The 24,497-nt window shown below is 36.2% G+C and overlaps 1 protein-coding gene across 5 annotated transcripts in view; it reads left to right on the forward strand.

The window, feature by feature from the left end:
• The window catches only part of PLCB1 (phospholipase C beta 1), a 694,419-nt gene that overhangs the window by 480,001 nt on the left and 189,921 nt on the right, over positions 1 to 24,497 (forward strand). For all 5 annotated transcript variants that reach the window (XM_068565592.1, XM_068565593.1, XM_068565595.1 and 2 more), the window contains 5 exons: positions 7,650 to 7,729; positions 9,588 to 9,641; positions 10,752 to 10,827; positions 18,352 to 18,452; positions 20,064 to 20,230. In XM_068565592.1, the coding sequence (XP_068421693.1) occupies positions 7,650 to 7,729; positions 9,588 to 9,641; positions 10,752 to 10,827; positions 18,352 to 18,452; positions 20,064 to 20,230 (478 nt within the window). The remainder of the gene's footprint in view (positions 1 to 7,649; positions 7,730 to 9,587; positions 9,642 to 10,751; positions 10,828 to 18,351; positions 18,453 to 20,063; positions 20,231 to 24,497) is intronic.

The raw sequence follows: 24,497 nt of genomic DNA on the forward strand, positions 1-24,497 counted from the left end.
CAGTTTGTCAAATTTTTCCTTCAGTTACAGGAAATACCCAGTGTCCTTGGCAAATTCTCCTATTTCCTAGGCTAGTTTGAGTTGTGCTTTTGGCAACTGTAGCCTAAAGACATTTGAATCACATGCACCTTTCCTTGATATTACATTATATGAGTAATATGGATTCTAGTGTCCCAGTGCTGATAATATTGGGTTGTAATATGCTTCCTGGTTTTGGTAATTATATTGTATTTGACAACCATTTCTCTTTGAATATGAGATCAACATTTTGACTATAAAATATAAATCTTCACTGCCACCCAAAACAGAGGAACTGAGCCGGAAATTTTGCCAAAATTCTAAATGCTCCACATAGACCTGTAAACGTAGTTACTTCTCAGACAGTCTTTTCTGCTTTTAATGAAAGTCTTTGCAGCTCGTATACCATCTTTCACCATGAAAAGATTCTTTACTGTGCCATTAAGACAAATGCACGGCAAGATGAATTCTGATGCCTGCCAGCAGGTGGGAGAAACGTGCTCAGCCAGGCAACTCAACCCTGAATGAGCTGTGCATTGTTCCTTCTTACTCAAATCCCAACCTGCTACCTGCTGATGAGCAGAGGTAATGGGAATGACACCATTATCAATGACGGCAATAGGGGTTTGCCAATAAATTAAAAATAAATGGAAAGCTATTAAAAATTGTTAGGACTTTCATATGTCTCACAAATATTAAAATACCCTGTTTTAAACTATTATTTATTCCAGGAACCTTTTATTTAAAAAATACAATAGATTGAGGCTTCCAAATAAGGTACTTTGGAAATACCTGCTTTTAGATTATTGTCATCTGTCACTCCTTTTACTTCATTAGGGTAACCATTGACTCATAATTGCTTATATAATTATAGATTATAATTATATATATATATATATATATATACACACACACACACACACACACACACACACACACACACACACAGAGAAAGAGATTTGGTATTCCTTTTAGAATATTCTCATTTCCCCAAAGAACTCACTGAACAAATACATGTTTCTGAGGACAGAGTTCACACTCTGCCTTTTCTCTGTGACTCTAGATGCTTGGTATCAGGTCACAGCCGTGGACTGGGTGCCTGGCATGCCACGATCATGGGTGACATTTACAAGACACAGTTACTATGTGTAATTTTGTTTCTATCAATAGGACTAAGACTGACCACCACCTTGTGCTTGAGCTCAAACCTCAAACAAGCAAACAAAACCCTCCCCTTTTTAAAGACAATGAGCACAAATACCCAAAGAAAAAATGGGTTAAGAATGTAAACAGGAAATTTGCGGAAAAGAAAAAGTGGAACAACCCTGACATATATAAAACAAGGCTCAACCAGGCAGGTGAATCAGGGATGCCAATTAAGACCAATCCAAGGTCCCACACTGCATACATCAGATTTGCAAAAATTTTCTGAAAGGCTGATAATAGCAAGTTGTGTTTGAAAATGTAGGAAAATACAAGCTCTCCTACACTGCAAAAAGGAACACAGAGTGTCCTTACCGCTTTGGTGAGCAAGCAGCTGCCTCTAGTACTGCTGAAGATGCATGGATCCTAAGAATACATCATGGTAATCACCCTAGAGAAACTTCTGGATGTGGCTTGAGGCAACAAGAAATAGGTTTGTGCAAATAAACATTTTTGAAGGAAAAAACCACATATGTCCATCAACAGAAGAATGAATTAGTTATACATTCTTATAGTGGAATAATTTAGTAGTTAAAATTAATGACCTAGATCTACATGAGAAGCAAGGACACATTTTAAAGACATAATGTTGATTGCAAATAGCCATTGGCCAAAGGATGCATACAGTATGATATGATTTATGTAATACTTTAAATAAACTATAGGAGTCCATACCAGGGACTGGCAAACATTTTTCTGTAAAGGGCCAGCTAGTAAATACTTTGCCCCTTGGGAGTCTCTGTTGCAACTACTCTACTGGGCCACTATAGCATGAAAGCAGCCATAGACAATACATAAATGAACGAGCATGGCTGTGTTCCAGTAAAACTTTATTTAGAAAAACAGGTGGCAGGCTGGATTTAGCCGTCAGGGGTTTGTTGAACCCTGATAAAGACCACTGTCCTCAGAATCCACATGAAAATAGATAAGGTATTGATATCTGCTTTTCAAAATAGAACTTGCTCCTGGGAAAGTGAGAAGAATGGAATCAGGGAGAAACACAACATAGAATGAGTCTGCACTGCAGTGTCTTAAAAGTATATAATTTTTAAAAAGCACCGAAGCAAATATCACAAATTGGTAACATTTGTTAAATTTGGATATGTGTTAGTTACACTGTTCTCTGCATTTTCAGGTGTAACAGAGATAGGTAATGCTAGAAAAAAGGAAAGATTAAAAACTACATTAAAATACTAAAGATAGCATGCATCAGAACAATGGGAAACAGAAATATCTTCAAGAATGATATTTCTTCCAGAAGATTCTGTCTTAGTCTGTATACCCCTTGCGTTCATAAGTTGAGCCAAAAAGTTAAGAGGTGTGAATTGCCGATAGGAGAAATTTCTCTCTGTTCTCAGAATTATGAATGGTATTTGGATCTAAGGCAACTAGATCTACAAGTTATTGAATCTCTCTCTTCACATTAGTTCAGTCACGTTCAGGTTGAATCTGTGACTTCCTCTATCAAAGTTCTAAGACTTTAGAGCTGCATTTTGTGACGGACCTCACCCCTCTCTCCATCTTATCATTTTTCCTCTACCATCATCATCGTAGCATAGTGGTAAGGTGTATACTTTATGAACTTCACACTTTGTTTCATCACTGTAACATAATGGTAAGGTGTTCAGACTCCAGAGGCAAACTTCCTGAGTTCAAACCTCAGGTGTGTCTCTAACCAGCTGTGGGACCTTATGCTAGTCATTGCATGCCTCTGTGCCTCAGTTCTCTCATTTGTCAAAATGGGGTGGTAATAACAGAGTACATCTCATAAGGTTGTTGTGAGTATTAAAAAGTTAATTACTTACAAAATGCTTAGAACAGTGCGTAGCCCATAGTAAGTGCTAAGTCAGTGTTTTAAACACAGCATAGTTAAGTGGATTTATTTATCTTTTTTATCTTTTTGAACTGTATGTAGCAGACATCTTAAAATGTTCTAGGACAAAATGACAGAAAGCACAGTATCTAAGAGTACAGGTTTTGGAGTCCAAGAAACCAGTGATCTAACCCCAAACTGTGATCTTATTAACTCTGAGGATATAAATAAATTTTATAAGTGCTTTGAAACTTTGAATCCTCATCTGTAAAATGAGGCTAATAACAGTACCTGCCTCCTAGAGAATTACTGTAAGAATTAATTAAGTTGTTGGATGCAAAGAATTTAGCTCAGTACCTAGTAAAAACTCAAACAATACCTATGAGAGTAACTGAAAATTGTAAAATAATTGTTAGTAATATTAAGCAAACACATAAATCCTGTGGCAAGAATGACAGAACTTAAATAACTTTAGAAATAAAAGTACATTAACTTTGTGACATGTTTGGAAAACTTAATGGTGTCAAGATTGGGATCTCAGTAATGACGCCGGGGTGAGGGAATTGCAGAAATCATCTTGCAGATGGAAGATATGAACACGTGCATTTAAACTCCAGAAGAAATCCCACAGATGTTGATCTTTAGATCCATTTTCTCTAGTTCAGGTCTCTGTAATCCCCATCACAAGAAGAGATCGATCCTAAGGCAGAAAATGTCACTTAAGAAGCTTCAGGGTTTAAATAGCAGGGGCTGAACCAAGCTTAGTAGCAATCATCAGAACTTTGCCTCTGAAAGTAGAAAAACAAATCCTCCAGATTAAATAAGAAGCTGTCCTTCCAATGCCATACTAACTAGGGCCCAGCGCTGGATTTATGAGAGCACTGCCAGGTTGGGAGCCGTCTACCCTGAAGCAAAGCATATGTCATAATCTCATGATGAGCGGAGGCTGAGGCTGCTTTAAGCTGCCCTGGCCACATCTCTTAGCCATGTTGTTCTTAATACAGCTGTAAGGGCTTTTTGGTTATTCTAAAACAAACGACCAAAATATTTATTTATTTGCTTGGGAAGCAAGTAGACAAAGATTAGAGTAATGCTTAAAGTTCTGCCCCTGGCCCAGCAGTACACTTAAACATGCATAAAATATATAAAGGTTTCTTGGAAAAAAATGCAGATTTTGAGTCAGAGATCTGGTGTGGAGCTTAAAGTCCTACATTTCTATCAAGCTTTCCGTCAATGCTGTAAGTCCTCTTGCTACTCATAGCATCATCTGACATAGCCCTCACTTGGGATACAGATTCTCTGCCACCCCCTCCCCAGCATCTGCATCAGCATCTGCATTTTAACAAGACCTCCAGTGATTTGTATGCACATGAAAGTTTGAGAAGCCCTGCTCTAGAATGTATGTGAACCAATTTCTCCAACACTTTGGTTGCACATCCCCTATTTACACAATATAGCTACTTCTGGTCCCCAAAAGTCCTGAAATTTGTTATCCTTCTGATTCTAACGGTGCTCTTCCCATATCCCCTCCAATTCATTCACCATTTTCCTATACAACACCTCGATGGGGATGGGCTTTCACTTCCAACAGCCAGCACCCATGTCTCTTTGTTGTCTGCACCCTCTGGATGCTGGAACCCCCTTTGCCTACTATCAAGGAAAGCAGGAAGTACCTGGGGATTTCCATCCCCTCCAGCAAGCCCTGACCCAAGACTAACAGACACAGGGATCACCATACTCCAGCTCCTTTTCTGCTCATCAGAAAACTCAGGTTTCAGGAGTGATCTACACAGGGAAAGATTAAGCCAAAATTACCATCTGCGGAGTTTGTTTGGTATCTCAACTTTCTGCCTTCTTCGCTTCCCAGTCCTGCTCACTCCCTTATAATATTGCCAGGGAACACTTTGTAATAAACCCATTTCTCATAAATCCTTGTCTCAGGGTCTGCTTCTGGGGAGCTCAAAGTAAGACACATGCTGTTTTAGCTCAGTGTAATATAGACTGAGACCAGTACCCCACCAAGGATTGAGTTATTTCTCAAGTTGCTTTGGTTACTGCTTTAGACCCTGAATTTTGATTCAGCCTGGGTCAGATTTTCTGCGTATCTCAAAAGGCTGCAGGAAGTCAATGGATTCACACTTGGAAATGTAGATGCTCACATTCTGAGAATGTAGTAAAATAAATTGTGCCTTACTTTCTGAAACAGCTGTGGCTGTGCAGTGAAGGTGGTGATGATGCAGTCCTTCAGCTGGCTTTATAAAGGACCCATAGAAAGAACAAGGGATCTAGAAGACCTGCACTGACCAATGCTGCAGCCACAGCTCCCAGCTATGTGTGGCTGTTGAGCACTTGAAAGGCTGCCAGTGCAAATTAAGACGGGCTGTCAGTGCAAAATGCACACCTCATTTCAAAGACTAAGCACATAAAAAGAATTATACAACAGCTCAATAATTTTTATGTTGATTACATGACTAATAATATTACAATGTTGAAATATTGGATTAAATAAAATATATTATTAAATTTGTTTCACCTGTTTATTTCTACTTTTTTTTAAAGTGGCTACTGGAAATTTAAAATTATATGTGTAGTTCACATTATATTTCTGCTGGACTAGATGTAATAGAGGTCTTATCTTTCAACCTAAAAGGTCAGACCCAATTAAATCTCCCCAGCTCTTCATAATACCTTCTCTGTACCTATTTCTGTTGTGGAATTGGGCCCCAGTAAACATACAAAATGGTACATTGCCCCCAATTATAAATACTTTTACCAAAGCATAAGGTTGCCATGGAGCAGGAAAAGTCTAAAGTTCGACCTCTAGCCTGGAAAATATTATACCAGAAACATATTTTGAAAATCAGTGCCAGTAGTTATTACTCTTAGTTTAAAATAATCTAATTTGAGGACATTTTATTTTAAATCTGTTATAAAGTTATTCCAAAGCTTTTCTGTGTGTCCATCAAGTTTGTTTCACTGACAGCTCTTCTGTGCTGTCTTCCCCAAGCCCTCCACCAACAGTCCATAGCATCCAAAGCCTCACTACATCTCACCTGGACTGTGACAGCTTCCTAATTGAGTTCCCCCGTCTGGTTTCTCAGCCTCAAATCCACCCTGCATTTGGCTGCCAGATAACCTCCTTAACCTACCGTCTAGCCTTGGCTCTCCTTACCTTCACCCTAAAAGAAAGGCCTTCAGTGATATTATATTTTTTTGCCAAATTCTCTCCAGAAAACTGAACAGACATTAAATGCTCTCCATACTCTCACCCCAGCTCTACTGTTTTTTGTTGCAACTTCCCCTCTTTCTTCCAATTCCTTTTAGGCTACTCCCCATTCCCACTAAGTCCTGCCACTAAGTCCTGCCGCTAAAACATACCCCACAGAATAATGTAAATCTTCTTATAGCACATAGAGTGTTGTCATCTGGGATTTTTCTCTAAAGTCCAAGTATTTCAGGTGATAATGTAAGCTGCTTGATCACACTTATTTGTGCAAAATTGATTTGCATTTAATGTGAATGTTTTCCTGCTTAATTTTATATAACCTCAGAATTTAAAAGACTTCAAGGGAAAGTAAAGGTCTTTAATTTGTGTGAGTTTTTACTGTGCTGATTTTTCAAATAAACTCAATATTTTAAGGTAAAACAAACACCTAAACAAACAAAAAACACTGCTTAGAGTGCCCTCTTCCCTCTCCCATCACTCTCTACCCCAAGTTCTACCTCAAATGTTACGGTATTACACGACGGCATATTATCAGGGCCTTAAATCAGGAGGCAAAACACAAAAGACCAACAAAGCTATAGTAGAAATAACAAACCTAGGTGGAAAAGCTGTTGAACTAAAAAAACATGATTTCATTGAGGAGGGAGCCAAGTCAACTACAACATCAGATGATTACATTACTTAGCTCTTATGTCATCTTCTCTTATTTTTTTTCAGCCCGGAATGTTAATTGTGTGTTCAAAATCATCACCCACAATGGAACTTCAACTGTTTTTTGTAGATTTGTTCTTTCCCATTTTCTTGAAGCCAAGAGAGATCAGTGGTGAATGGTGTGAGGTAGGGATTGAGATTAGGTCAGCAGTAAGGAATGAACTCAGCTCTGGGGTGGGGGGCAGGGGAGAGACAGTACTGGATATTGTATGACATTGTGACTGCAACTAGTTTAGAGAATTTCTAGAACTGTAATTAACATTTAAGGAGTTCCTGGTATAGCTGCTTTGACTTGAGTAGTAAAATAGGAAGATCTTATTTGCAGGTATGTTGAAAAGATAATTGACTATATTTTAAACTCTTTATCTGTTTATAATGCAAGGAAAGGAATAAAATATACTTGATTATTAAAGGCAACATACCAGGTCTCTATCTGTAGGGATTTTAAAAAGCAGATAACATTTTGTTTATGGGTAAAGAATATTTCCTTAGGAAAGGAGTAATCGCTCAGGGATTTGAGTTTAATTATGTTATTTTTACAGGATAAAAACGGGGAAAAAATAAAACCCTTAGGCATACAAATTGAACTAATTTGTCTTCCTAGTAGCTTAGCTAAAAACATGTGTCTAATGACTGTACAGTAGTTAAGCTAATGCAAGTGTGATTTACATTTTTCAGGAATGGACAAATGAAGTTTTCAGTCTGGCAACAAACCTGCTGGCCCAAAACATGTCCAGGGATGCATTTCTGCAAAAAGCGTAAGTAGCTCTAATTTTATTGCTAAGGGTGCTGCTTCGAGTCAGTTTCCTTTCTCCTTTGTGAGTCTTTTGTTTATGCTGCACTGGCTTCTCACATTGATAAACATAAATTTCCCTCTGGGACTTGTTAGAGAACTGATACATCCACCGTTTCAAACTGGAAGACTTCCAAGAAAGATCGTTCTTTCCTCTGAGCCACACATCCGGGTTACGCTGAGCTCGCCTGAATGTCAATGCCTTTGACACACAGTAAGCAGATACTTCTAAATCCTGGCAGCTGTGCTCAGAACCAAAAATTTTTCATCTCAGGGAGTCTTCAGCCCTACATCTGTCTGTGTTGTATCAATTATTAATTTGAGGAAGATAATGAACAACATATGGGACTCAATTCTCTAGAGTCTAAGATCTCTGATAGGTGCTACTTAAATCAATAGGCTGATGTCCTGATTCCTGTCCTTATAGACAATCACAGCAACTGTTAGTAAGAAAAGAGAAAGAGGATGTAGAGGAAAGAGCAGAATGAAAAGGAAAAGGAAAGAAAGCAAATCAGGATTACCCAGTCGCTCTCAAATTACAGTCTTTCTGAAATTTATTTGACCAAGGAAAATAATGATTTCTGCCAGATGAGCAGCTAGGAAAGCTGGTTGTGTTCTGTTTGGAAACAGTGGGTATCCAGGATTTTGGGAAGCCTTGAAATGAAAACCACAAGCGGAAACATTACTAGGTGGCCCTCTATTTTATTTAATAACTTTCTTCTCTCTTCTTCTGTAAGACATACCCATCATTCCAGACCAAAGACTCCAGACCACATTTCTTTCATACTCTTCTATGAAATCCTTTTACTGTTAGTCAGTACTCACAGGTCTTCACTTAAATGCTCTTTCGTGTCATCATCTCATCTCCTTACTTTGTCACCTTCAAGACCCTTCCTATGTGGCTCCCCCTTCCCCTCTTCCTTTATTCCTCATTTTTAAAAAATTGTCTTTGATCTTACCATTCTTCATCTAACAGACATTTCTGGAACATCTGTTTTGCCACACAATGTTGGTGGAAGGTGACACAGAGATAGATAAGATGTTTTATCTTAACATAGCATGTTATAGCTCGTAAAACATCTAGTTGGCCAATAATATCTATTGCAAATGTCCGTTTGCATGAAACATAGCATGTTATAGCTCGTAAAACATCTAGTTGGCTAATAATATCTACTGCAAATGTCCATTTCAAATAGGCATCTCCCTATGAATAGCTGCTATGGACATTCTAGAACATGCCTTTTGGTGAACACACTGTAAGCATTTCTGTTGCATCTACACCTAGGTATGGGATTGTTGTGTCATAGCATGAGCGGCTGATGGTCCTAGTTTACACACCCATCAGCAGAGTTTGTAAGCTCTCCTGCCCCTTCTCTCTATCCACATGTTCAGAAGCAGTGGAAGAGAAAAATGCGGTTGTATATTCACACAATAGAATACCATACAGCAACGAGAGTGAAAGATCTACAGTGAAAAGCAAAAATATGGATGGATCTCAAAAACATAATACTGAGTGAAAGAAGCCAGACACAAAAGAATGTGATTCCATTATGTAAAGTGCAAAAAGAATCTGAGTTGTTTAAAGTCAGGATAATGGTTCCCACTTTGGGGATAGACTCTGGAAGGGGGCATGACAGGGGCTTCTGGGATGCTACTAAGGTGATAATATTCTTTTTCTTGACCTGGGTGCTGATTGCAGAAACTTGGACGATTGGTGAAAATTCAGCAAACTGTACATATGCAGGAGCCCTTTTCTATGCATTTTATTCTTCAATAAAATGCTTTTAAAAAAACTAAACACTTGTTTTCTGCTTCTCCAACAGCTATACTAAACTTAAGCTGCAAGTCACTCCAGAAGGACGCATTCCTCTCAAAAAGTAAGCTTCATGAGCATTTCCCATTATTCTTTTTTTTTTTTTTTCCTCAAAGATGTGAATCCGTGCCATGGCTCTGTTTTGGTCCAAGTAGGAGCATGGAAATGTGTGGTAACCCTGTTCTCCCACACACTCCATATGCACATCAGTGCAGCTGGTTTTCTCATAGAGATTTCCTGGGCCTCCCCCCTTCCTGTGGCATCATTCTCAAGAAACACCAAAGCAGGAAGGGGGTGGAGGGGATGGGGGACCCTTGCTGTTAAACCCAGAAGACCATCTGAGACTCAGATCTATTCTAGGAATGGAAATTGGGCAACCACAATGCCTCTTTTTTCCAAGATGACACTAGCCTTGAAGCAGGGGTTGCAAACTCAAATGTCAACAGAAGCCAGGCAGGGAACATGCATGATGAAGCAGGCCAGGAACAGGAAGGAAAACTGAAGAGTGAAACCCTGTCTCAAGGAGATAAGGACAACTCAACTCCATCATATTCCCTGTGGGACTGGTGGGCTCTGGACGCTAGATTTTCTAATGTTTCAATAGAACCCATAAATCCAAATTGTTATATTAAATTGTTCAGTACTTAAGTTATATTTTTTAAAACCAAATTACTGGCCAACAAAAGCACATCTCTAGACCATGTTCAGTCAAAAGCCTTTAACCTTTGACTTACTAGCTACCAGTGGGCTTCTGCTCATAAAAATGTTACATTATTAATAATAATTAACACTATTAATTAATTGTTTATTATTAATAATATTAGCAACGTACACCTTTAGAGCAGTGAGTAGCAGCAAGGAGACAGAGTTGTCAAGGATGTTGATTTTAGTGCTTAATACAATACCAGAGGCTATTTAGTGCAATGTTTTTTAACTGGGTCATCGCCATTGTCTCAAAATATCGATTTTATTTTAGGCACTTTAATTTTAAAAAGCACACACATAGATCTTCCAGAACACATATGCTGATGCTTGAACAATAAGTATCTTTTAATTCTCTAAAGATGAATTATAAGGAGGTTTGACTGAATGGAATGTTTCAGCTGGCGTCATCTACAAGTGTGATCCAAATGCCTTTTAAGCATCTCTCACGTGGTGTGCTTTCACTTCACAGCGTATACCGCTTGTTCTCAGCAGACCGGAAGCGAGTTGAAACTGCTTTAGAGGCTTGTAGTCTTCCATCTTCACGGGTGAGCATGTTGCCTTCCTAAAACTAGCACTGCTAAATAGCCCTGAATAATCATACTAAAACATATCTTGCTCCAATATTATCCAAACATTTTTAAAACTAAGAAGTCCATAGGACTTATTTGTTAATATGTACAATATACGGGGTCACTGTATTAGTTTCTTTCACTCCCATAACTCCAACATTTTCAATTAGAAAGACCCTTTGCAAATTGAAAAAAAAAAAAAAAAAAACCAATTAATACAAAAAAAGTACTGGTCAAAATATATTAACATTACTAAGAATTTAAGCTTCTTAGTAATTATAAATCCTTTCTTGATGTCCCTTGAGATACTAGCTAATGATTATAGATTATGATTAGTAGTATTTTAAAATATTAATTTCGTCTTTTCCCCCTTTTTTAATGTCTAGGTCTAATATTTATAAGTTAATAAGCAATTAGAATGGTAGTACATTTTATAAATAAATATATTTATGTACATTGCAGGGTGGTTCTCAAAAGGCTTTTGCAAGAGGAATACAGGATCAAAACAGTTTGAAAATTGCCTACTTTGCTTCTATGGTAGTCAAGTAGATGAGAGGATAAGCTTGTAAGATGCTTTTTTTTTTTTTCTCCCAATACATTCGAGGCACAATATACATTGACCACTTAAAATAAAGTAATTCGCCTTCATTTCAATGCATTTCTACATACCTGGCTCTAATTACCATTGTTTCTGGGATAGCTGGGTCTGTTTCATAAAACCATTTTCTTGTGCTATATGCAGAACACTCCTTTCTATTATGAATTATTTTTATCCCAGTATCTAAGCAACAAGTAAGCAAGAATAACACTTATACCCAAAGAAGAACCGTTGAGTCTCTTGAAACATGCTGGCAACGTTGAAGTTGCACTGAATGAAGTTGAGAAGCCATTCTTAAATGTATGGTTAAGTTATGAAAAGTATTGAGAGCTGTTGCATCAGTTGCATTAGCCAATTCTTGTGAATATTTTTCAGAAAAGTGAAGTTTATTAACGACTTTTGTCGGTAACAGAAAAGAAAAAAAAAAGTCACTCTCCGCTATCAGTTTCTTGCTATCTGTGGAAAAAGCTGCTGATGTTGCAAACACTGGGCAGAGCTGTGGAAAGGCCCCCAAACATTTAACCTTCACTTTAATAAAGCAAAAGAAAATGATCAAACTTGTTTATTATTGCTCTTTCATTTGATGCTTTAGAGCAGGAAAGATATAACTGTTAAGGTCTTGTCCTTGACTCAACAAATATTTTTTTTTTATTTGGCCTATTTTTTTTCTTTTTTTAATTGAAGTACAGTTGATTCACAATGTCTTAATTTCTGTTGTATAGCAAAGTGGTTCAGTTATATATATATGTATATACATGTGTATATATATATACACTCTTTTTCATATTTTTTTCCATTATGGTTTATCACAGGATATTGAATATAGTTCCCTGTGCTATACAGTAGGACCTTGTTGCTTATTTATCCTATATATAATATTGTAGTTTGCATCTGCTAATTCCAAACTCCCAGTCCATCCCTCCCCCACCACCTTTCCCCTTTGGTAACCATAAGTTTGTTTTCTGTGTCTCTGAATCTGTTTCTGTTTCATAAGTTCATTTGTGTCATATTTTAGATTCCACATATAAGTGATATCATATGGTACTTGTTTTTCTATTTCTGACTTACTTCACTTAGTATGATAATCTTAAGTCCATCCATGTTGCTGCAAATGGCATTGTTTTGTTCTTTTTTATGGCTGAGTAGTATTCCATTATGTATATATGTACCACATCTTCTTTATCCATTCAGACTCAACAGATATCTCTTGAGCTCTTACTATGTGCCCTCCATCACTGAGAATATGGTAGTGAGCAAAATGATGTCCCAGTCCCAGGATTCAAGGACCATATAATCTCTGGAGGTGCTCGTCAAACACTTTGAGTGACATGTGTAAATTGGGGGGGAATGCCATGAACAAAAGGAATGGAGCACTGCCACTGAAAATAAGGGAAGTTCATTCCAGAAAAAGAAAACAATATGTGCAAAACCCTGAGGCTGGAAAAAATTTACTGGTTTGAGTAACTGAAAAAAGACCACTGCATTTAAGCATGAAAAGAAAGTGAGACACAAATTTAGAAAGACATGCAAAGAATTTTTTTCCTCTGCAGTTGCTCCTGAATTGACCTTTACTGGATAACATCTTGTGAAAAATAAAAAAGATCAAAAATGTTAACTTATTACTATAAAACTAGCTAAGGGAAAGAAGGAATAAAAAAATGAAGCTGAATAGAAAATCAAATCCATCAATCGATTCTCTGTAAATTGCAATTTTCTAAACAATTGGATTCTGACAATTCAGTCGATAAATACAAATTGAGTTTTTACAATCCACTATGTCTATTATAGGTTCACACTTTCAAACCAATGTCAACTGGAGACATTTTTAAAGGAAAATGAGATTCAAATAACAGGAGTTATGTTTAAATTGAAAAAAAATAATTATCTTTAGTAAATTAAATGTTATGACAATTTTTTGAAAACAAATTGGAGATTTTTTAAAAACTATAATCAACCTCCATCATAAAGTTTTGAAAGCTCATTATTCACAGTAAAGTATACTTTAGTTGGAGGACTCGTAGAATTACAATGCTGTAAAAAGATCTAAAAACCAAAGTCAGTTTCAGAGCTAGGAAATAAATGTTTCATTGAACTGACTATATTTTAAATCCTTGTTGTAATTTCATATCTACAGAACAGTGGCCCTAGAAAATATCCACTAATTAGCAAAGATATACTGACAAGAGGTGTTTTAAACACTCCACAGAAGAAAACGTTACGTAAATGGTAGACAATAGTACATATCTGGGAGCCTTATATAGCCAGTGGTTGTTCAAACTAGATTTAATTGTGTTCTGTAAATAGATACATTACCAGAAATACTGTGGATATCCTGTTGAGATTTTTTAAACATTATCTTTGTGCACATTGTTAGGGATAATTAATGCACTTGAACTTGTATCCTGACCAACATGATCCATTGAAATAACACATTCCTTAAAGGGTACTCCTTTAGAGATTTCAAATGCTTGCTAAAATTACCTTAATTGTTAAAAAGTAGTACTATATCTAAAAAGAGAGACAAAGCAATTACTGTCTTCTTTAATAATCCAAACGTATTTTCCAGTGAGAGCTTTGAAGACTTTTCCATATTCAGAAAACTACTACTTTACTCACAAACTTTCTGAGAACAGAAAATAGTGTGTATGCACCAAATTCCCTTTGATTTAAGGCTTTATTAACTTGAAAAAAAAGCTCACTGACATTTGGAATCATATTATAGTCTTGGCATAGCACTGACCTTTTAATGAAGAAGATAAGAATAAATCCATATTTTTTTAATAAAGTAAAGTTTACTATAGTTATCAACATACATGTAATACCAAAGAAAACAGCGATTATTTTGGATTTAAAGAATTCCATAAATTTTACTAAAGAATGCTATGAACAAAATTTACAAAAGAACTTCTCCCAGGATAACTGTAATAGGCTGCTTTTCTCCTATGCCTTATACCCAGAATGTAAATCAGAAATATAGTTATTCATTCAGCTGTGATTCTTAAAATCACTAATATCACAATTCCATTTTAAAACCACATTATGTATTCAGTTCATTATCAGTAGTTTACTTGTAATTATTTCGTGTACTCTCTGGCTGTCTCAACTTTTGATTTATAACTTTAGAACAAAAATACTGAGAATAGGTTGAAATCCTGAATTTACCAGAAAATAATTCATTGATTTGTCAAGATAAAATCTGTATGTGGACTCCTTATTCATTAAAGTCCACTGAATTAAATTAATATGTTTTTGAATAATGTCTCTGAATGTTAAATACCTGCTTATTATAGAATTGTTTTTTAAATCTACAAATGTATAAAGAAGAAACTACAAACAGTATCCAAAAACTGATATGCAATTTAGTTTTCTGGATTACAGTGTGAGTTGAGGAATCAAGCGACCTTACTTCAGAACGTAGCAACCGCCCCCCACCCCCCGTCAATTTGATGCCTTAGACAAGTTTTGTAACCTCCCATCTCTTCAGTGTATGTATCTGTAAAAGGGGTCCCTGACCATGACAGCCTCATAGAGTTGACATGGGATTAACTGAAAACATTCAAATAAAGCTCATAGAACTATATACTTGACATACAGTAAGTGCTCAATAAATATCAATTCCTATTATCCTGAGTATTTTTTTATATGCACATATATGTGAGTTTTTTCTCTTTTTTTATTTTTAATTTGGCATGTGGATATGTCATAACTTGGTCTTTGGAATCTGGAAATGTAAATGCCACCAGTACTATCATCAAGTTTTTTGTTTAATCTTTTCTCTTTTGAGATTCTTTGTATACAAGCATGGAATTGAAGCAACTATGTTTTTAAAGTATGGAAATTCTTTGTAGTTTCTGGAATAAATGGGCCTGATTCTGACTGTATTGGTCTCTTAATTCTCCCTCAAAAAGTTTTGATAACAATGGCAACAAATAATCACTGACAATCTGTTTTGTATTCGAGCCATGATGTGGTGAACCAAGTCCTGGACTAGGAGACCGAAGACCTAAGGTCTGGTCCCATACCCGGGTTCACCCAACAGATATTGATTAGGTGCATATTATATGCCGGACATCATTCTTGGGACACAAAGGAATTAAATAAGAGATAGTCACTTTGCTCAAAAACACAGTCTAGTAGATCATCAGAAATATAAAAAATAAAGGAAAAATTGTGTGATGGATGCTCTAAGGAAGGTATATAAAGGTGGATTTTGGACACAAAAAAAGAATGTGTCATCTCTACCTGATTTGGTAAGGAAGGGTTCACAGAAGAGTATTTGAACTTTGGGTACAATCTTAAGAGTATCGGACTTTAAGTTTCCTCCTGCTTAAACAGGGCAATGAATCTATTCTATCCACTTCACCAAATCATGAGGTCCAGGAAAAGAAAATAGGTGAATGACCTTTGTGAATTTCAGCCTTATTTAAAATATTCAGAATTGGTAATTGCCTGTAGCTTTTCCCTAATTATCTCCCCCATACTCTTTCACTTGAGTTTTCAGTGGTGCTCATTTTAACTTTTTTCTCCAAAATATATTTTCTCCCATTTTCACCCACTGACCCTAAAGGGTATCCTCATCAGTCAAGTTGGGCAAGACAAAAATTAAGCTGTATTGAAATGTTGTCCATTTTCTATGTGCTAACATCCAACTGGTAATATAATACTGTATTTATTCAGCTTATTTCATCAATGTGTCCTCTCTAATAGGAAGTTCTAATTCATAGCTGGTAAGTAAACATGGTTAGAGTTTTAGAAAAGCATATTGCTCTATGAAATTATGTTTATGGAATATTATGCAAATGGCTTTAGTTGAATCTGATGTTCTGTGGGAAGCATACTTGCTGTCAACTTCCACTTTTGTCATAAATTACACTCATTCATTTAGTAAATATTTATTGTGGACCTGCTATATGTTACAAATTTAGCAGTTAACAAGCAACACACAAGTCCTAGCTTGTGTTGATCTGCAGGTTAGCAAGTAATACAGAGAACTGTACAGTTGGGAGCACAAAACAGTTAAATAAGTACTGAAATATGAGATAAGTGTGGTGTGATGGTAGCACAGAATGGAAGACAAAACCTGGTCTAAGAGGAAGAGATTTTAAGCTAAGACAAGAAGGGAGAAAAAAAAGAAGTCAATAAGAAACGGAAAACAATGATTGATATCCTTAGACAAAAATCTGTTTATTTGTATGCTGGGGGGAGGGGGAGGTAGAGTGAGCTCTAAATAGTAACTATACAGTAAGGAGACTGGGAGAACAAATTTGGGGTTCATCAAATCCAATAAAGTCTGATGCTTGAGTTGGCCAACAGAGCCACTGATTATTTCCTTGAGATTTGTTTTTAAATCTCTCTTCCCTGTATCTCTCAGCCAAAGAGTAAGATAGAGAGGCTCATTTCTGGCTATTTTAAAAACTACTTAAAAGAGACATGGGTGTCTAACTCCGAGAGAGGGTGGCACTAAAAAAAGTGTGCATTGTCCAGCCAAAAGGTTTTCTTTCATTTTGTATCAGTAAATTAAACGGAATTTTGGAACCCTGTTTATAGGTTATACTTGTCCCCATCTTTTGAGTGACAAAACACCATGAAACAATTTATGGGAATTTCCCATTGTTCTAGGAATTGGCCACTTGTGCTCATGATTTCAAAGTTGGTGTCCAGGTAACTGAACTTAATGGTGTAATGCATCTTGCTATATATAAATGATACATGTGTTGTTTGGTTGTCTCAAAATGCTGTTTTGCAAAATGGATTTTTTTTTTCTGCTCTATAAATCGATTTAGTAAAGAAAATATTGTTTTATTCGTTCATTTCTCAAATATGAGACTCCTGCTGTTTGCCAAGTGGTGAGCTAAGTTTTCTTATCTGTTAGCAAGCAGTGTAGTCTCAGACCATAATTCAGACAATAATTTTTAGATATTTCTGTAAAGGTACATTTCCAAAAATAAGAATACGGTAAAAGGAAGGGTGTTTTCTTTGTTTTAAGGACTTGAAAATAAAAATAATCATATAAACACATACCTGAAAAAGGAAAAACGGCATGAAGAATGTTCTTCCTGTTAACAAAGGCTTGAATACATGCTTCCGGTTTCCATGGCAGCCCGACTAAACAGAAAAATAAGTCATAGAAGTCACTTTTTATATCAATGACTTGCTTTCCAAACAATAGGACCAAGAGGAATCAGTGAGAAATGATGACTGATGTCCTACTTATGAAAACTGTTTTGCAACTTACCAGATTACTTAAACCAGAAAGAACGTTGTTTGAAAAAAAGACACAAAATTGGGATTTTATCTTTTCATTTTGAAAATGTCTTTCTCCAGGTTCTTTACTTTAAAAAAAAAATACATTCATTCAAAAGTCTGCTAAACAGCACATAGACAATGTGAATGTGCTTCATGCCACTGATTTGTACACTTAAAAATGGTGAAATGCTATATTTATCTTCTGTATATTTTATCACAATTAAAAATGAGATTGAAGTCACCAAAAACAGCAACCTAAAAAAAAAAAAAAATCTGCTGAACAGACCCTGTTTTCACTAGGTCTAACCTTATTTATTGAATGTACTTCAGAAATTGCCTTAACATCCCTTTAGAAGGAGAAAACTCTTAAGCTTAAAATATAATGAAAAAACAGAAAATAAGGCTTTTGATAACTCAAAGCCAGTGTCCAGGTGAACTCCACCACTGGCCTCATAGATGTTTTCTGAATGTTCACCCTGACCTCCTATTGATCTTATGGAAAAACCCCAAAAGAACTTTTTGGCCAACCCAATAAAAGAAAGAAAAGAGGAAGGAAGGAGGGAGGGAGGGAAGAGAGAGAGAGAGAGACAAAACTGGGAGGATGAAAGATAACAAAGAAAAAGACCATTTACTGACCCTCTTGTTTTATTCCCCAGAATGATTCGATACCTCAAGAAGATTTCACTCCAGAAGTGTACAGAGTTTTCCTGAACAACCTTTGTCCTCGACCTGAAATTGATAACATCTTTTCCGAATTGTAAGGGAACACATTTTAACTCGTTTTGTTCTGCCTTGGCGATGGTACTCAGGGTGCTAGCTAGGGCAGGATTTTGAGCAGTAGAGGGAGATGGCAGAACCTGTTTGTACACGATGAATAATAGCAGTGATTCTGTATAATTTGATGGAGACAATCACGCATTCCTACCCTTGAGGTTCAACCACTTTTTTTTTAAATTAATTTATTTATTTGTTTTTATTTTTGCCTGCGTTGGGTCTTCGTTGCTGTGCGCGGGCTTTCTCTAGTTGCGGCGAGCAGTGGCTACTCTTCGTTGAGGTGCGCAGGCTTCTCATTGTGGTGGCTTCTGTTGTTGCGGAGCACAGGCTCTAGGCGCGCGGGCTTCAGTAGCTGTGGCACGCAGGCTCAGTAGTTGTGGCTTGTGGGCTCTAGAGCGCAGGCTCAGTATTTGTAGCACACGGGCTTACTTGTTCCATGGCATGTGGGATCTTCCCGGGCATGTGGGATCGAATCCGTGTCCCCTGCATTGGCAGGCAGATTCTTAACCACTGCGCTACCAGGGAAGCCCTCAACCACCACTTTTAATGAGTGAAGTTGGCTATGATTTGTTGCAGGGTGTCTCTGTTTTAGAATCCTCAGGGGGCTCTGTGTGGTTTGAAGATTATGGCTAGAACAGAGAAGCATCTAGGCTTACTTTGTGGAGATAGACTGTTGTAGAAAGAATGCTGACCTGGGAACCCATCATATTACCTCTTTGCATCACATTAATGAAATGAGAAGTTTGAATTACTAAGAACCTTCTCAGCTGAAAATTATTTGTTTTTAATGTTAGAAATCATATAGGCATTACTTTTTAAAAAATGAATGAAAAAAAAAAAAAAGAAAAACAAATCAAAACACCAAGGCAAATATGGGGAAGTAGCAGTTTATCGATACCTTTCTTGATATACTGAAATCTATGTGATGACAGATCAATCCAAAACTGACAGACTAAATAAAGATTTCTTCATATGAAAAACAAGCAAACAGTGCTGCTGAGAATATCAGATGTACTCACTTTGTCATGTTAATTGCCATCGACTATTGATTGAACATCTGCAATATCTGTACTATTGAACTTGTCTTTGGGTTGTCAACAGGATTGAAATGGGAAGTTTGAATCACACTATATTGCAGAGTTATAGACTCTTGCTGAAGCATAATTTTATTGAAAAGAAAAATGTGCCCAAACATATTGGGTATTTTTAGTAATGAGAAATAAATACATCTTTAGATGATTAAGCGGGATATGAGAATTTGATGACTAAACCAGAAGTTTAGCATCATAATCAAAAAACAACCCATAATCTGTGTTCCATTTAGAGTGGTGCATCTTCACACACAAGATACAGTATTTCCCTATTGTGGTTTTCTTATGCATTTGGTATAGTTCAGGGGCATTGGGATTTGGTGGCAGTGATTGCAAAAGTTTGTGATGGAACAACACAATGTTTTTAGGGCAAGATAGGAATTCCAGTATAGCATGCTCTTGCCAGGTATGGCAGGAGTTTGTTTCCACATAGCTAAATGCAAATATATGAATGAGACTTGGTGGAAAAACCTTCTAATTTCCTGGTTTTTAATTGTTTTTAGTGGTGCCAAAAGCAAACCATACCTTACAGTTGATCAGATGATGGATTTTATCAACCTCAAGCAGCGAGATCCCAGGCTAAATGAAATTCTTTACCCACCTTTAAAGCAAGAGCAAGTCCAAGTGTTGATTGAGAAGTATGAACCCAACAACAGTCTTGCCAGAAAAGGTCAGTCCACTTTTTCCCACACCAGAGCAAAGCTCGAGTTCTAATTGTGAGTGGGCCACCCTTGGTAGTCATGGACATCAAGGATTATTCAGGAGGGTTTCCCACATTTATATGCCTGCTTTTCTTTCTGACTTAAATCACTGGTGGTTTAATCAGAAGATTTTTTTAGAGTTTGGTATGTGATGTTTTTGTTGTTGTTATGTATATATATATGTGTGTGTGTGTGTGTGTGTGTGTGTGTGTGTGTGTGTGTGTGTGTGTGTAACATTGTTTTTTAAATGTCTAATCATTTGTTTTGTTTTAAATTTTCCCAGTGACTGAATGCATCTTTTTTTCAGACAGGAAATTCATTATCTTAAAGGTTGCTCTTTTGGGTCTGTTTCTAGCTCTTTGACATGACCCATAGATTTTTCTAAATCTCTAAAACTGAAGAGAATATTCAGTCCATTAGACCCTTATCTTATAGTAGTTTCTAGTTTACACTACTGATGAATTTTTCCACTTGAAAAGATATTTTAAACTTTGGCCTTCTGTGTTAAAAAAAAAAATAGTGTTTGTAGAAAAAAAAACAACAACTGGTATCAGAAAGACAGCACTAAGATGCCTGAAAGTTATTGAGAAATTTATATTTTTGATTCTGGAGAAATGACTTGCCAAAATAAGATCATGAAAATTCAGTTGCCAGGAGTTTTCAACTATATGTGGCATCATGGTCTCTAAACTGGATCATCCTTTACCACTAAGACCGAGTGTCATCTGGATTGAAATACCTTCACTGAGAATATTAGTGTGTTATTACTGATGTTATTGTAAATTGACTAGTTATTCCATAGGGAGGAAAATAAAGTGCAATTAACCAACTATTAAGAAATAAATTGCATGTTAATATGCAAGTAATTTATAAGTAACAAATAACTCTGGCAAGCTTGTGGTCATTAATAAGATGGTTATCTTAAAACCATCCTCTAAATGAAAAATGAGAGTATTTATTAAATATCAAAGTAAAATCTTATCACTAATTCTATCTTACATGTTATTAGTTGGGAATTTATAGATGAATTATTTTAGTTTTTAGTTTTATCATTTTACATATTTTAGTTTTAGTCTTAGTTTCTTCGTCAGGCACTCTGCCTTTGTTGTTGTCATCATTCTTACTGTTGCCGAGGTCAAAGGAAACAACTGACCCAACAGTACATGTTGGCCTTGCCAGGCCTGCCCCTCCAGCCCCCTCAGATATGATACCCTTTCTTCCCTGGTGTCACAGAGATGGGATTTCTCCTTTCATTAAACCAGAAGAACTCCTTGGAGATTTCTCATAGATAGCTTGACAGTTCCCTTCTGAAATCCACACTTCGCCAAAAATAACTAACACAGTGTTTTAACAATTCTGACAAGACTTCTAAAAACAGTTAGCCCATGACACCAGGAAAACAAAAAGCTTTTGGGAAACCAATGAGGCACTTCAGAACCTAAACTTTGCCCTTTTCTCCTCCCTTCATACCACCTTGCTGGTGGTCCAGGCTTCATCTAGTACATGATGCCCCCATATATCATACTCTGATGACTTGGACAAAGTAGAGGATACAAAGGAAAATACTACAATAGGTTATTGTAAAACTCTATCATCCTGGAAGAACTGATTTTTATTCTAATGGAAATTAAGACTATATCTCTTAACATTTGCATGAGTATTTAGTTCCATCTTAGAGCTGTACTAGGTGTGAATTCCATAATCATGCAGACATGTAAAATTCAGGTATATTTAAAAAATAGCAACTTAATTTATTTTCCTACAACTTAATATGATATTGATCATGAAGCCTCTCTGTCAGCATTGATGTGATTTTTTAAAATCACAGTATTCATTTCTAAACCCCAAAACTCCAGTAGGAAGATAAACTTGAGATGTCTCACACCAAGTCATTTTGTTTGCTGCTTTGGCTCTGTTTATGTGAACAAAGAAGATTAGAGAAGATTGTTTTATTCTAGCAATTGTTGTTTCACAGTCAAAAGGATAACAATTTTGAAATCTTTATTTGTAGGAATAAGAAATTGTTGAGTTAGACCTCAATTGTTTAGTAATCAAAAGTTTGAAATATTTTTTCCAAGGATGAAAATCATTTTTTACTTGATTTTGCAGTTTATAATATCTGATGTTTGACTTTAAGATCTTTACAGGAACTCCTTTTTATATGCAACAAAGTACAATTTAAGAAAGTATTTATTATATGGCTTCAATGATGACTGATATGCAAGGAAATTAGCTCTCACTTATCATGTGACTTTCAAAATGTGCATTATCATTTTACAAAGAAGCAGACCAAAGCTTTGAGGTCAGATGACTTACCTAAGATCTCATACCAAGATGCTCTTCAAGAAAGCACTGTTTTTAACTTTCAGTCAACTAGTTAATATGTTTTAATCAATAAACACATAAGAAAATAAGTAGGGAAGTTTAATATTACATTATCATTTTTTCTGTGGCACCTTACATTTTTACTAGTTCTTCAAATGTGCCCAAGCATTAATTAAATTGACCACAAACTCAGTTTCATTTATCAGAGAAAGACACTTCCATACTGCCTATATTTGATATAAAATCATGGGAATAAGATACATACAGAAAATCCATATATAATAGCATAAATATACATATACTATCTGATATAAGAAATATATTTTAAAGTAGGTGTTAAACAAATAAACAATACACAAAATTGACCTATGCTAATGTTTAGTTTTTATATGCATTTGCTATAATTTTGACATAAAAGGTAATCTTAAATTAATGAAAAATTTTCAATGTGGCTAAAAGCCTAATGGCTAAAGCTGAGCGTAAATGAGCTGACTGATGGCATAGCAGCTGGAAGTGTGAAGTGAAAACCCAGAAGAGCTGACCAACAGTGATGCTCTGTTGGCCCCCTGTCATGAGGACGTTACCCACATTCCACGCCGGAATTTCTGTTTCTGTGGATGTATGTATTGGTTATAAATAATCAGAAGGTTTCTGTGCAGTCTAAGGCCAAATGTTCACATGTTTGGGTTTCACAGAGTTGGAATCTTGCTGCAGAAGATACTATTCTCAAGGGAGTTAGGTTTATTTTTACAATTTAAAATCACACACTGAAAAATGCTGTGGCCCCAAGTCAGCAAATGTTTCTTCCTTACCATGTTGTTTGCACTGTAGGCCTAACTGTGCTTAACACAGGGCTACACAATGACTCCTGCCTCTTCCAAACAAAAGGGTCACGAATGTCCGTTTGAAGACTCATGTCTCTTAGAGTTATTTTGTTTACAATTTAAACTCTTTAGAAGAAAGGCGTTGAGTAAAATCAGCATGAAAAATGAAATAGTTTTTGGTGCCTTAGGTAACAGGCTGCAGACCTCTAGATTCAGCAGCTTTGTCTGTAAAAGAAGGCCAAATTATGCTTAAACTGCCAAACTGAAAGAAAAGAGTTAAGTTTGTTCATATGTTTATTCTTCTGTGAAGAGCAGGTGTTCATGAGAATTTGTTAAGCAATTGAATTAATATAACATCATAATATTAGCAGATGTTTCAAGCTACGTTTCTTTTTTATCAGCAGTTCTTCCTCTTAAATTTTTATACAGTGTGGTATAAAAAAGCTTCCCTGCTTTGTTGCAATTAAGATGAAACTAAAACTTTTAGTATTTGATCAGTACTCCATGAGTTAATAGTTTAATAGTTGAACTCAAAATTAATAATAGCAGAACAATTTGTTTTTAAGCAAAGCAAATAGAAGTTCAGGTATAGCAAGCATATTTGCTCCAAATAGACCTAAGCTAACAATGATTTGCATACTAGAAATAACCCTATTGTATTTTTAATATTGTTTTATTTTAAAATATTTATGCAAGTGAATTATACTGTGTCATTATTATCAACAACAAGAAGCACCCAGAGTGTGCTAGAGAGAGCACTGGACTTGGAAACTTGCAACCTGTAGTATTAGGTGGAACTCCTTCAGTTGAAAAATGACAAACTTAACTCAGACTGAAGCACAGAAAGGAATTGACAGGTACATATAAGCAAAAAGTGAGGGTGTTAATGACTTCAGGCATGACTACATCCAGGGGCTCAAATGATGTCATCAAGACCTGTCATCTCCCATCATGTTCTCTGCACTGGCTGTAATTCTTGGGCAGACTCTCCTGAAGTGACACGAAAGCCACCAGCAGCTCCAGGCCTACCAATCTCATAGTTCCATCGAAATACCAGAAACCAGAACATGGCTTAAGCCACCCAGGA

This window comes from Eschrichtius robustus, chromosome 16 (genome assembly GCF_028021215.1).
Source record: "Eschrichtius robustus isolate mEscRob2 chromosome 16, mEscRob2.pri, whole genome shotgun sequence".
NCBI classification, from domain to species: domain Eukaryota; kingdom Metazoa; phylum Chordata; class Mammalia; order Artiodactyla; family Eschrichtiidae; genus Eschrichtius; species Eschrichtius robustus.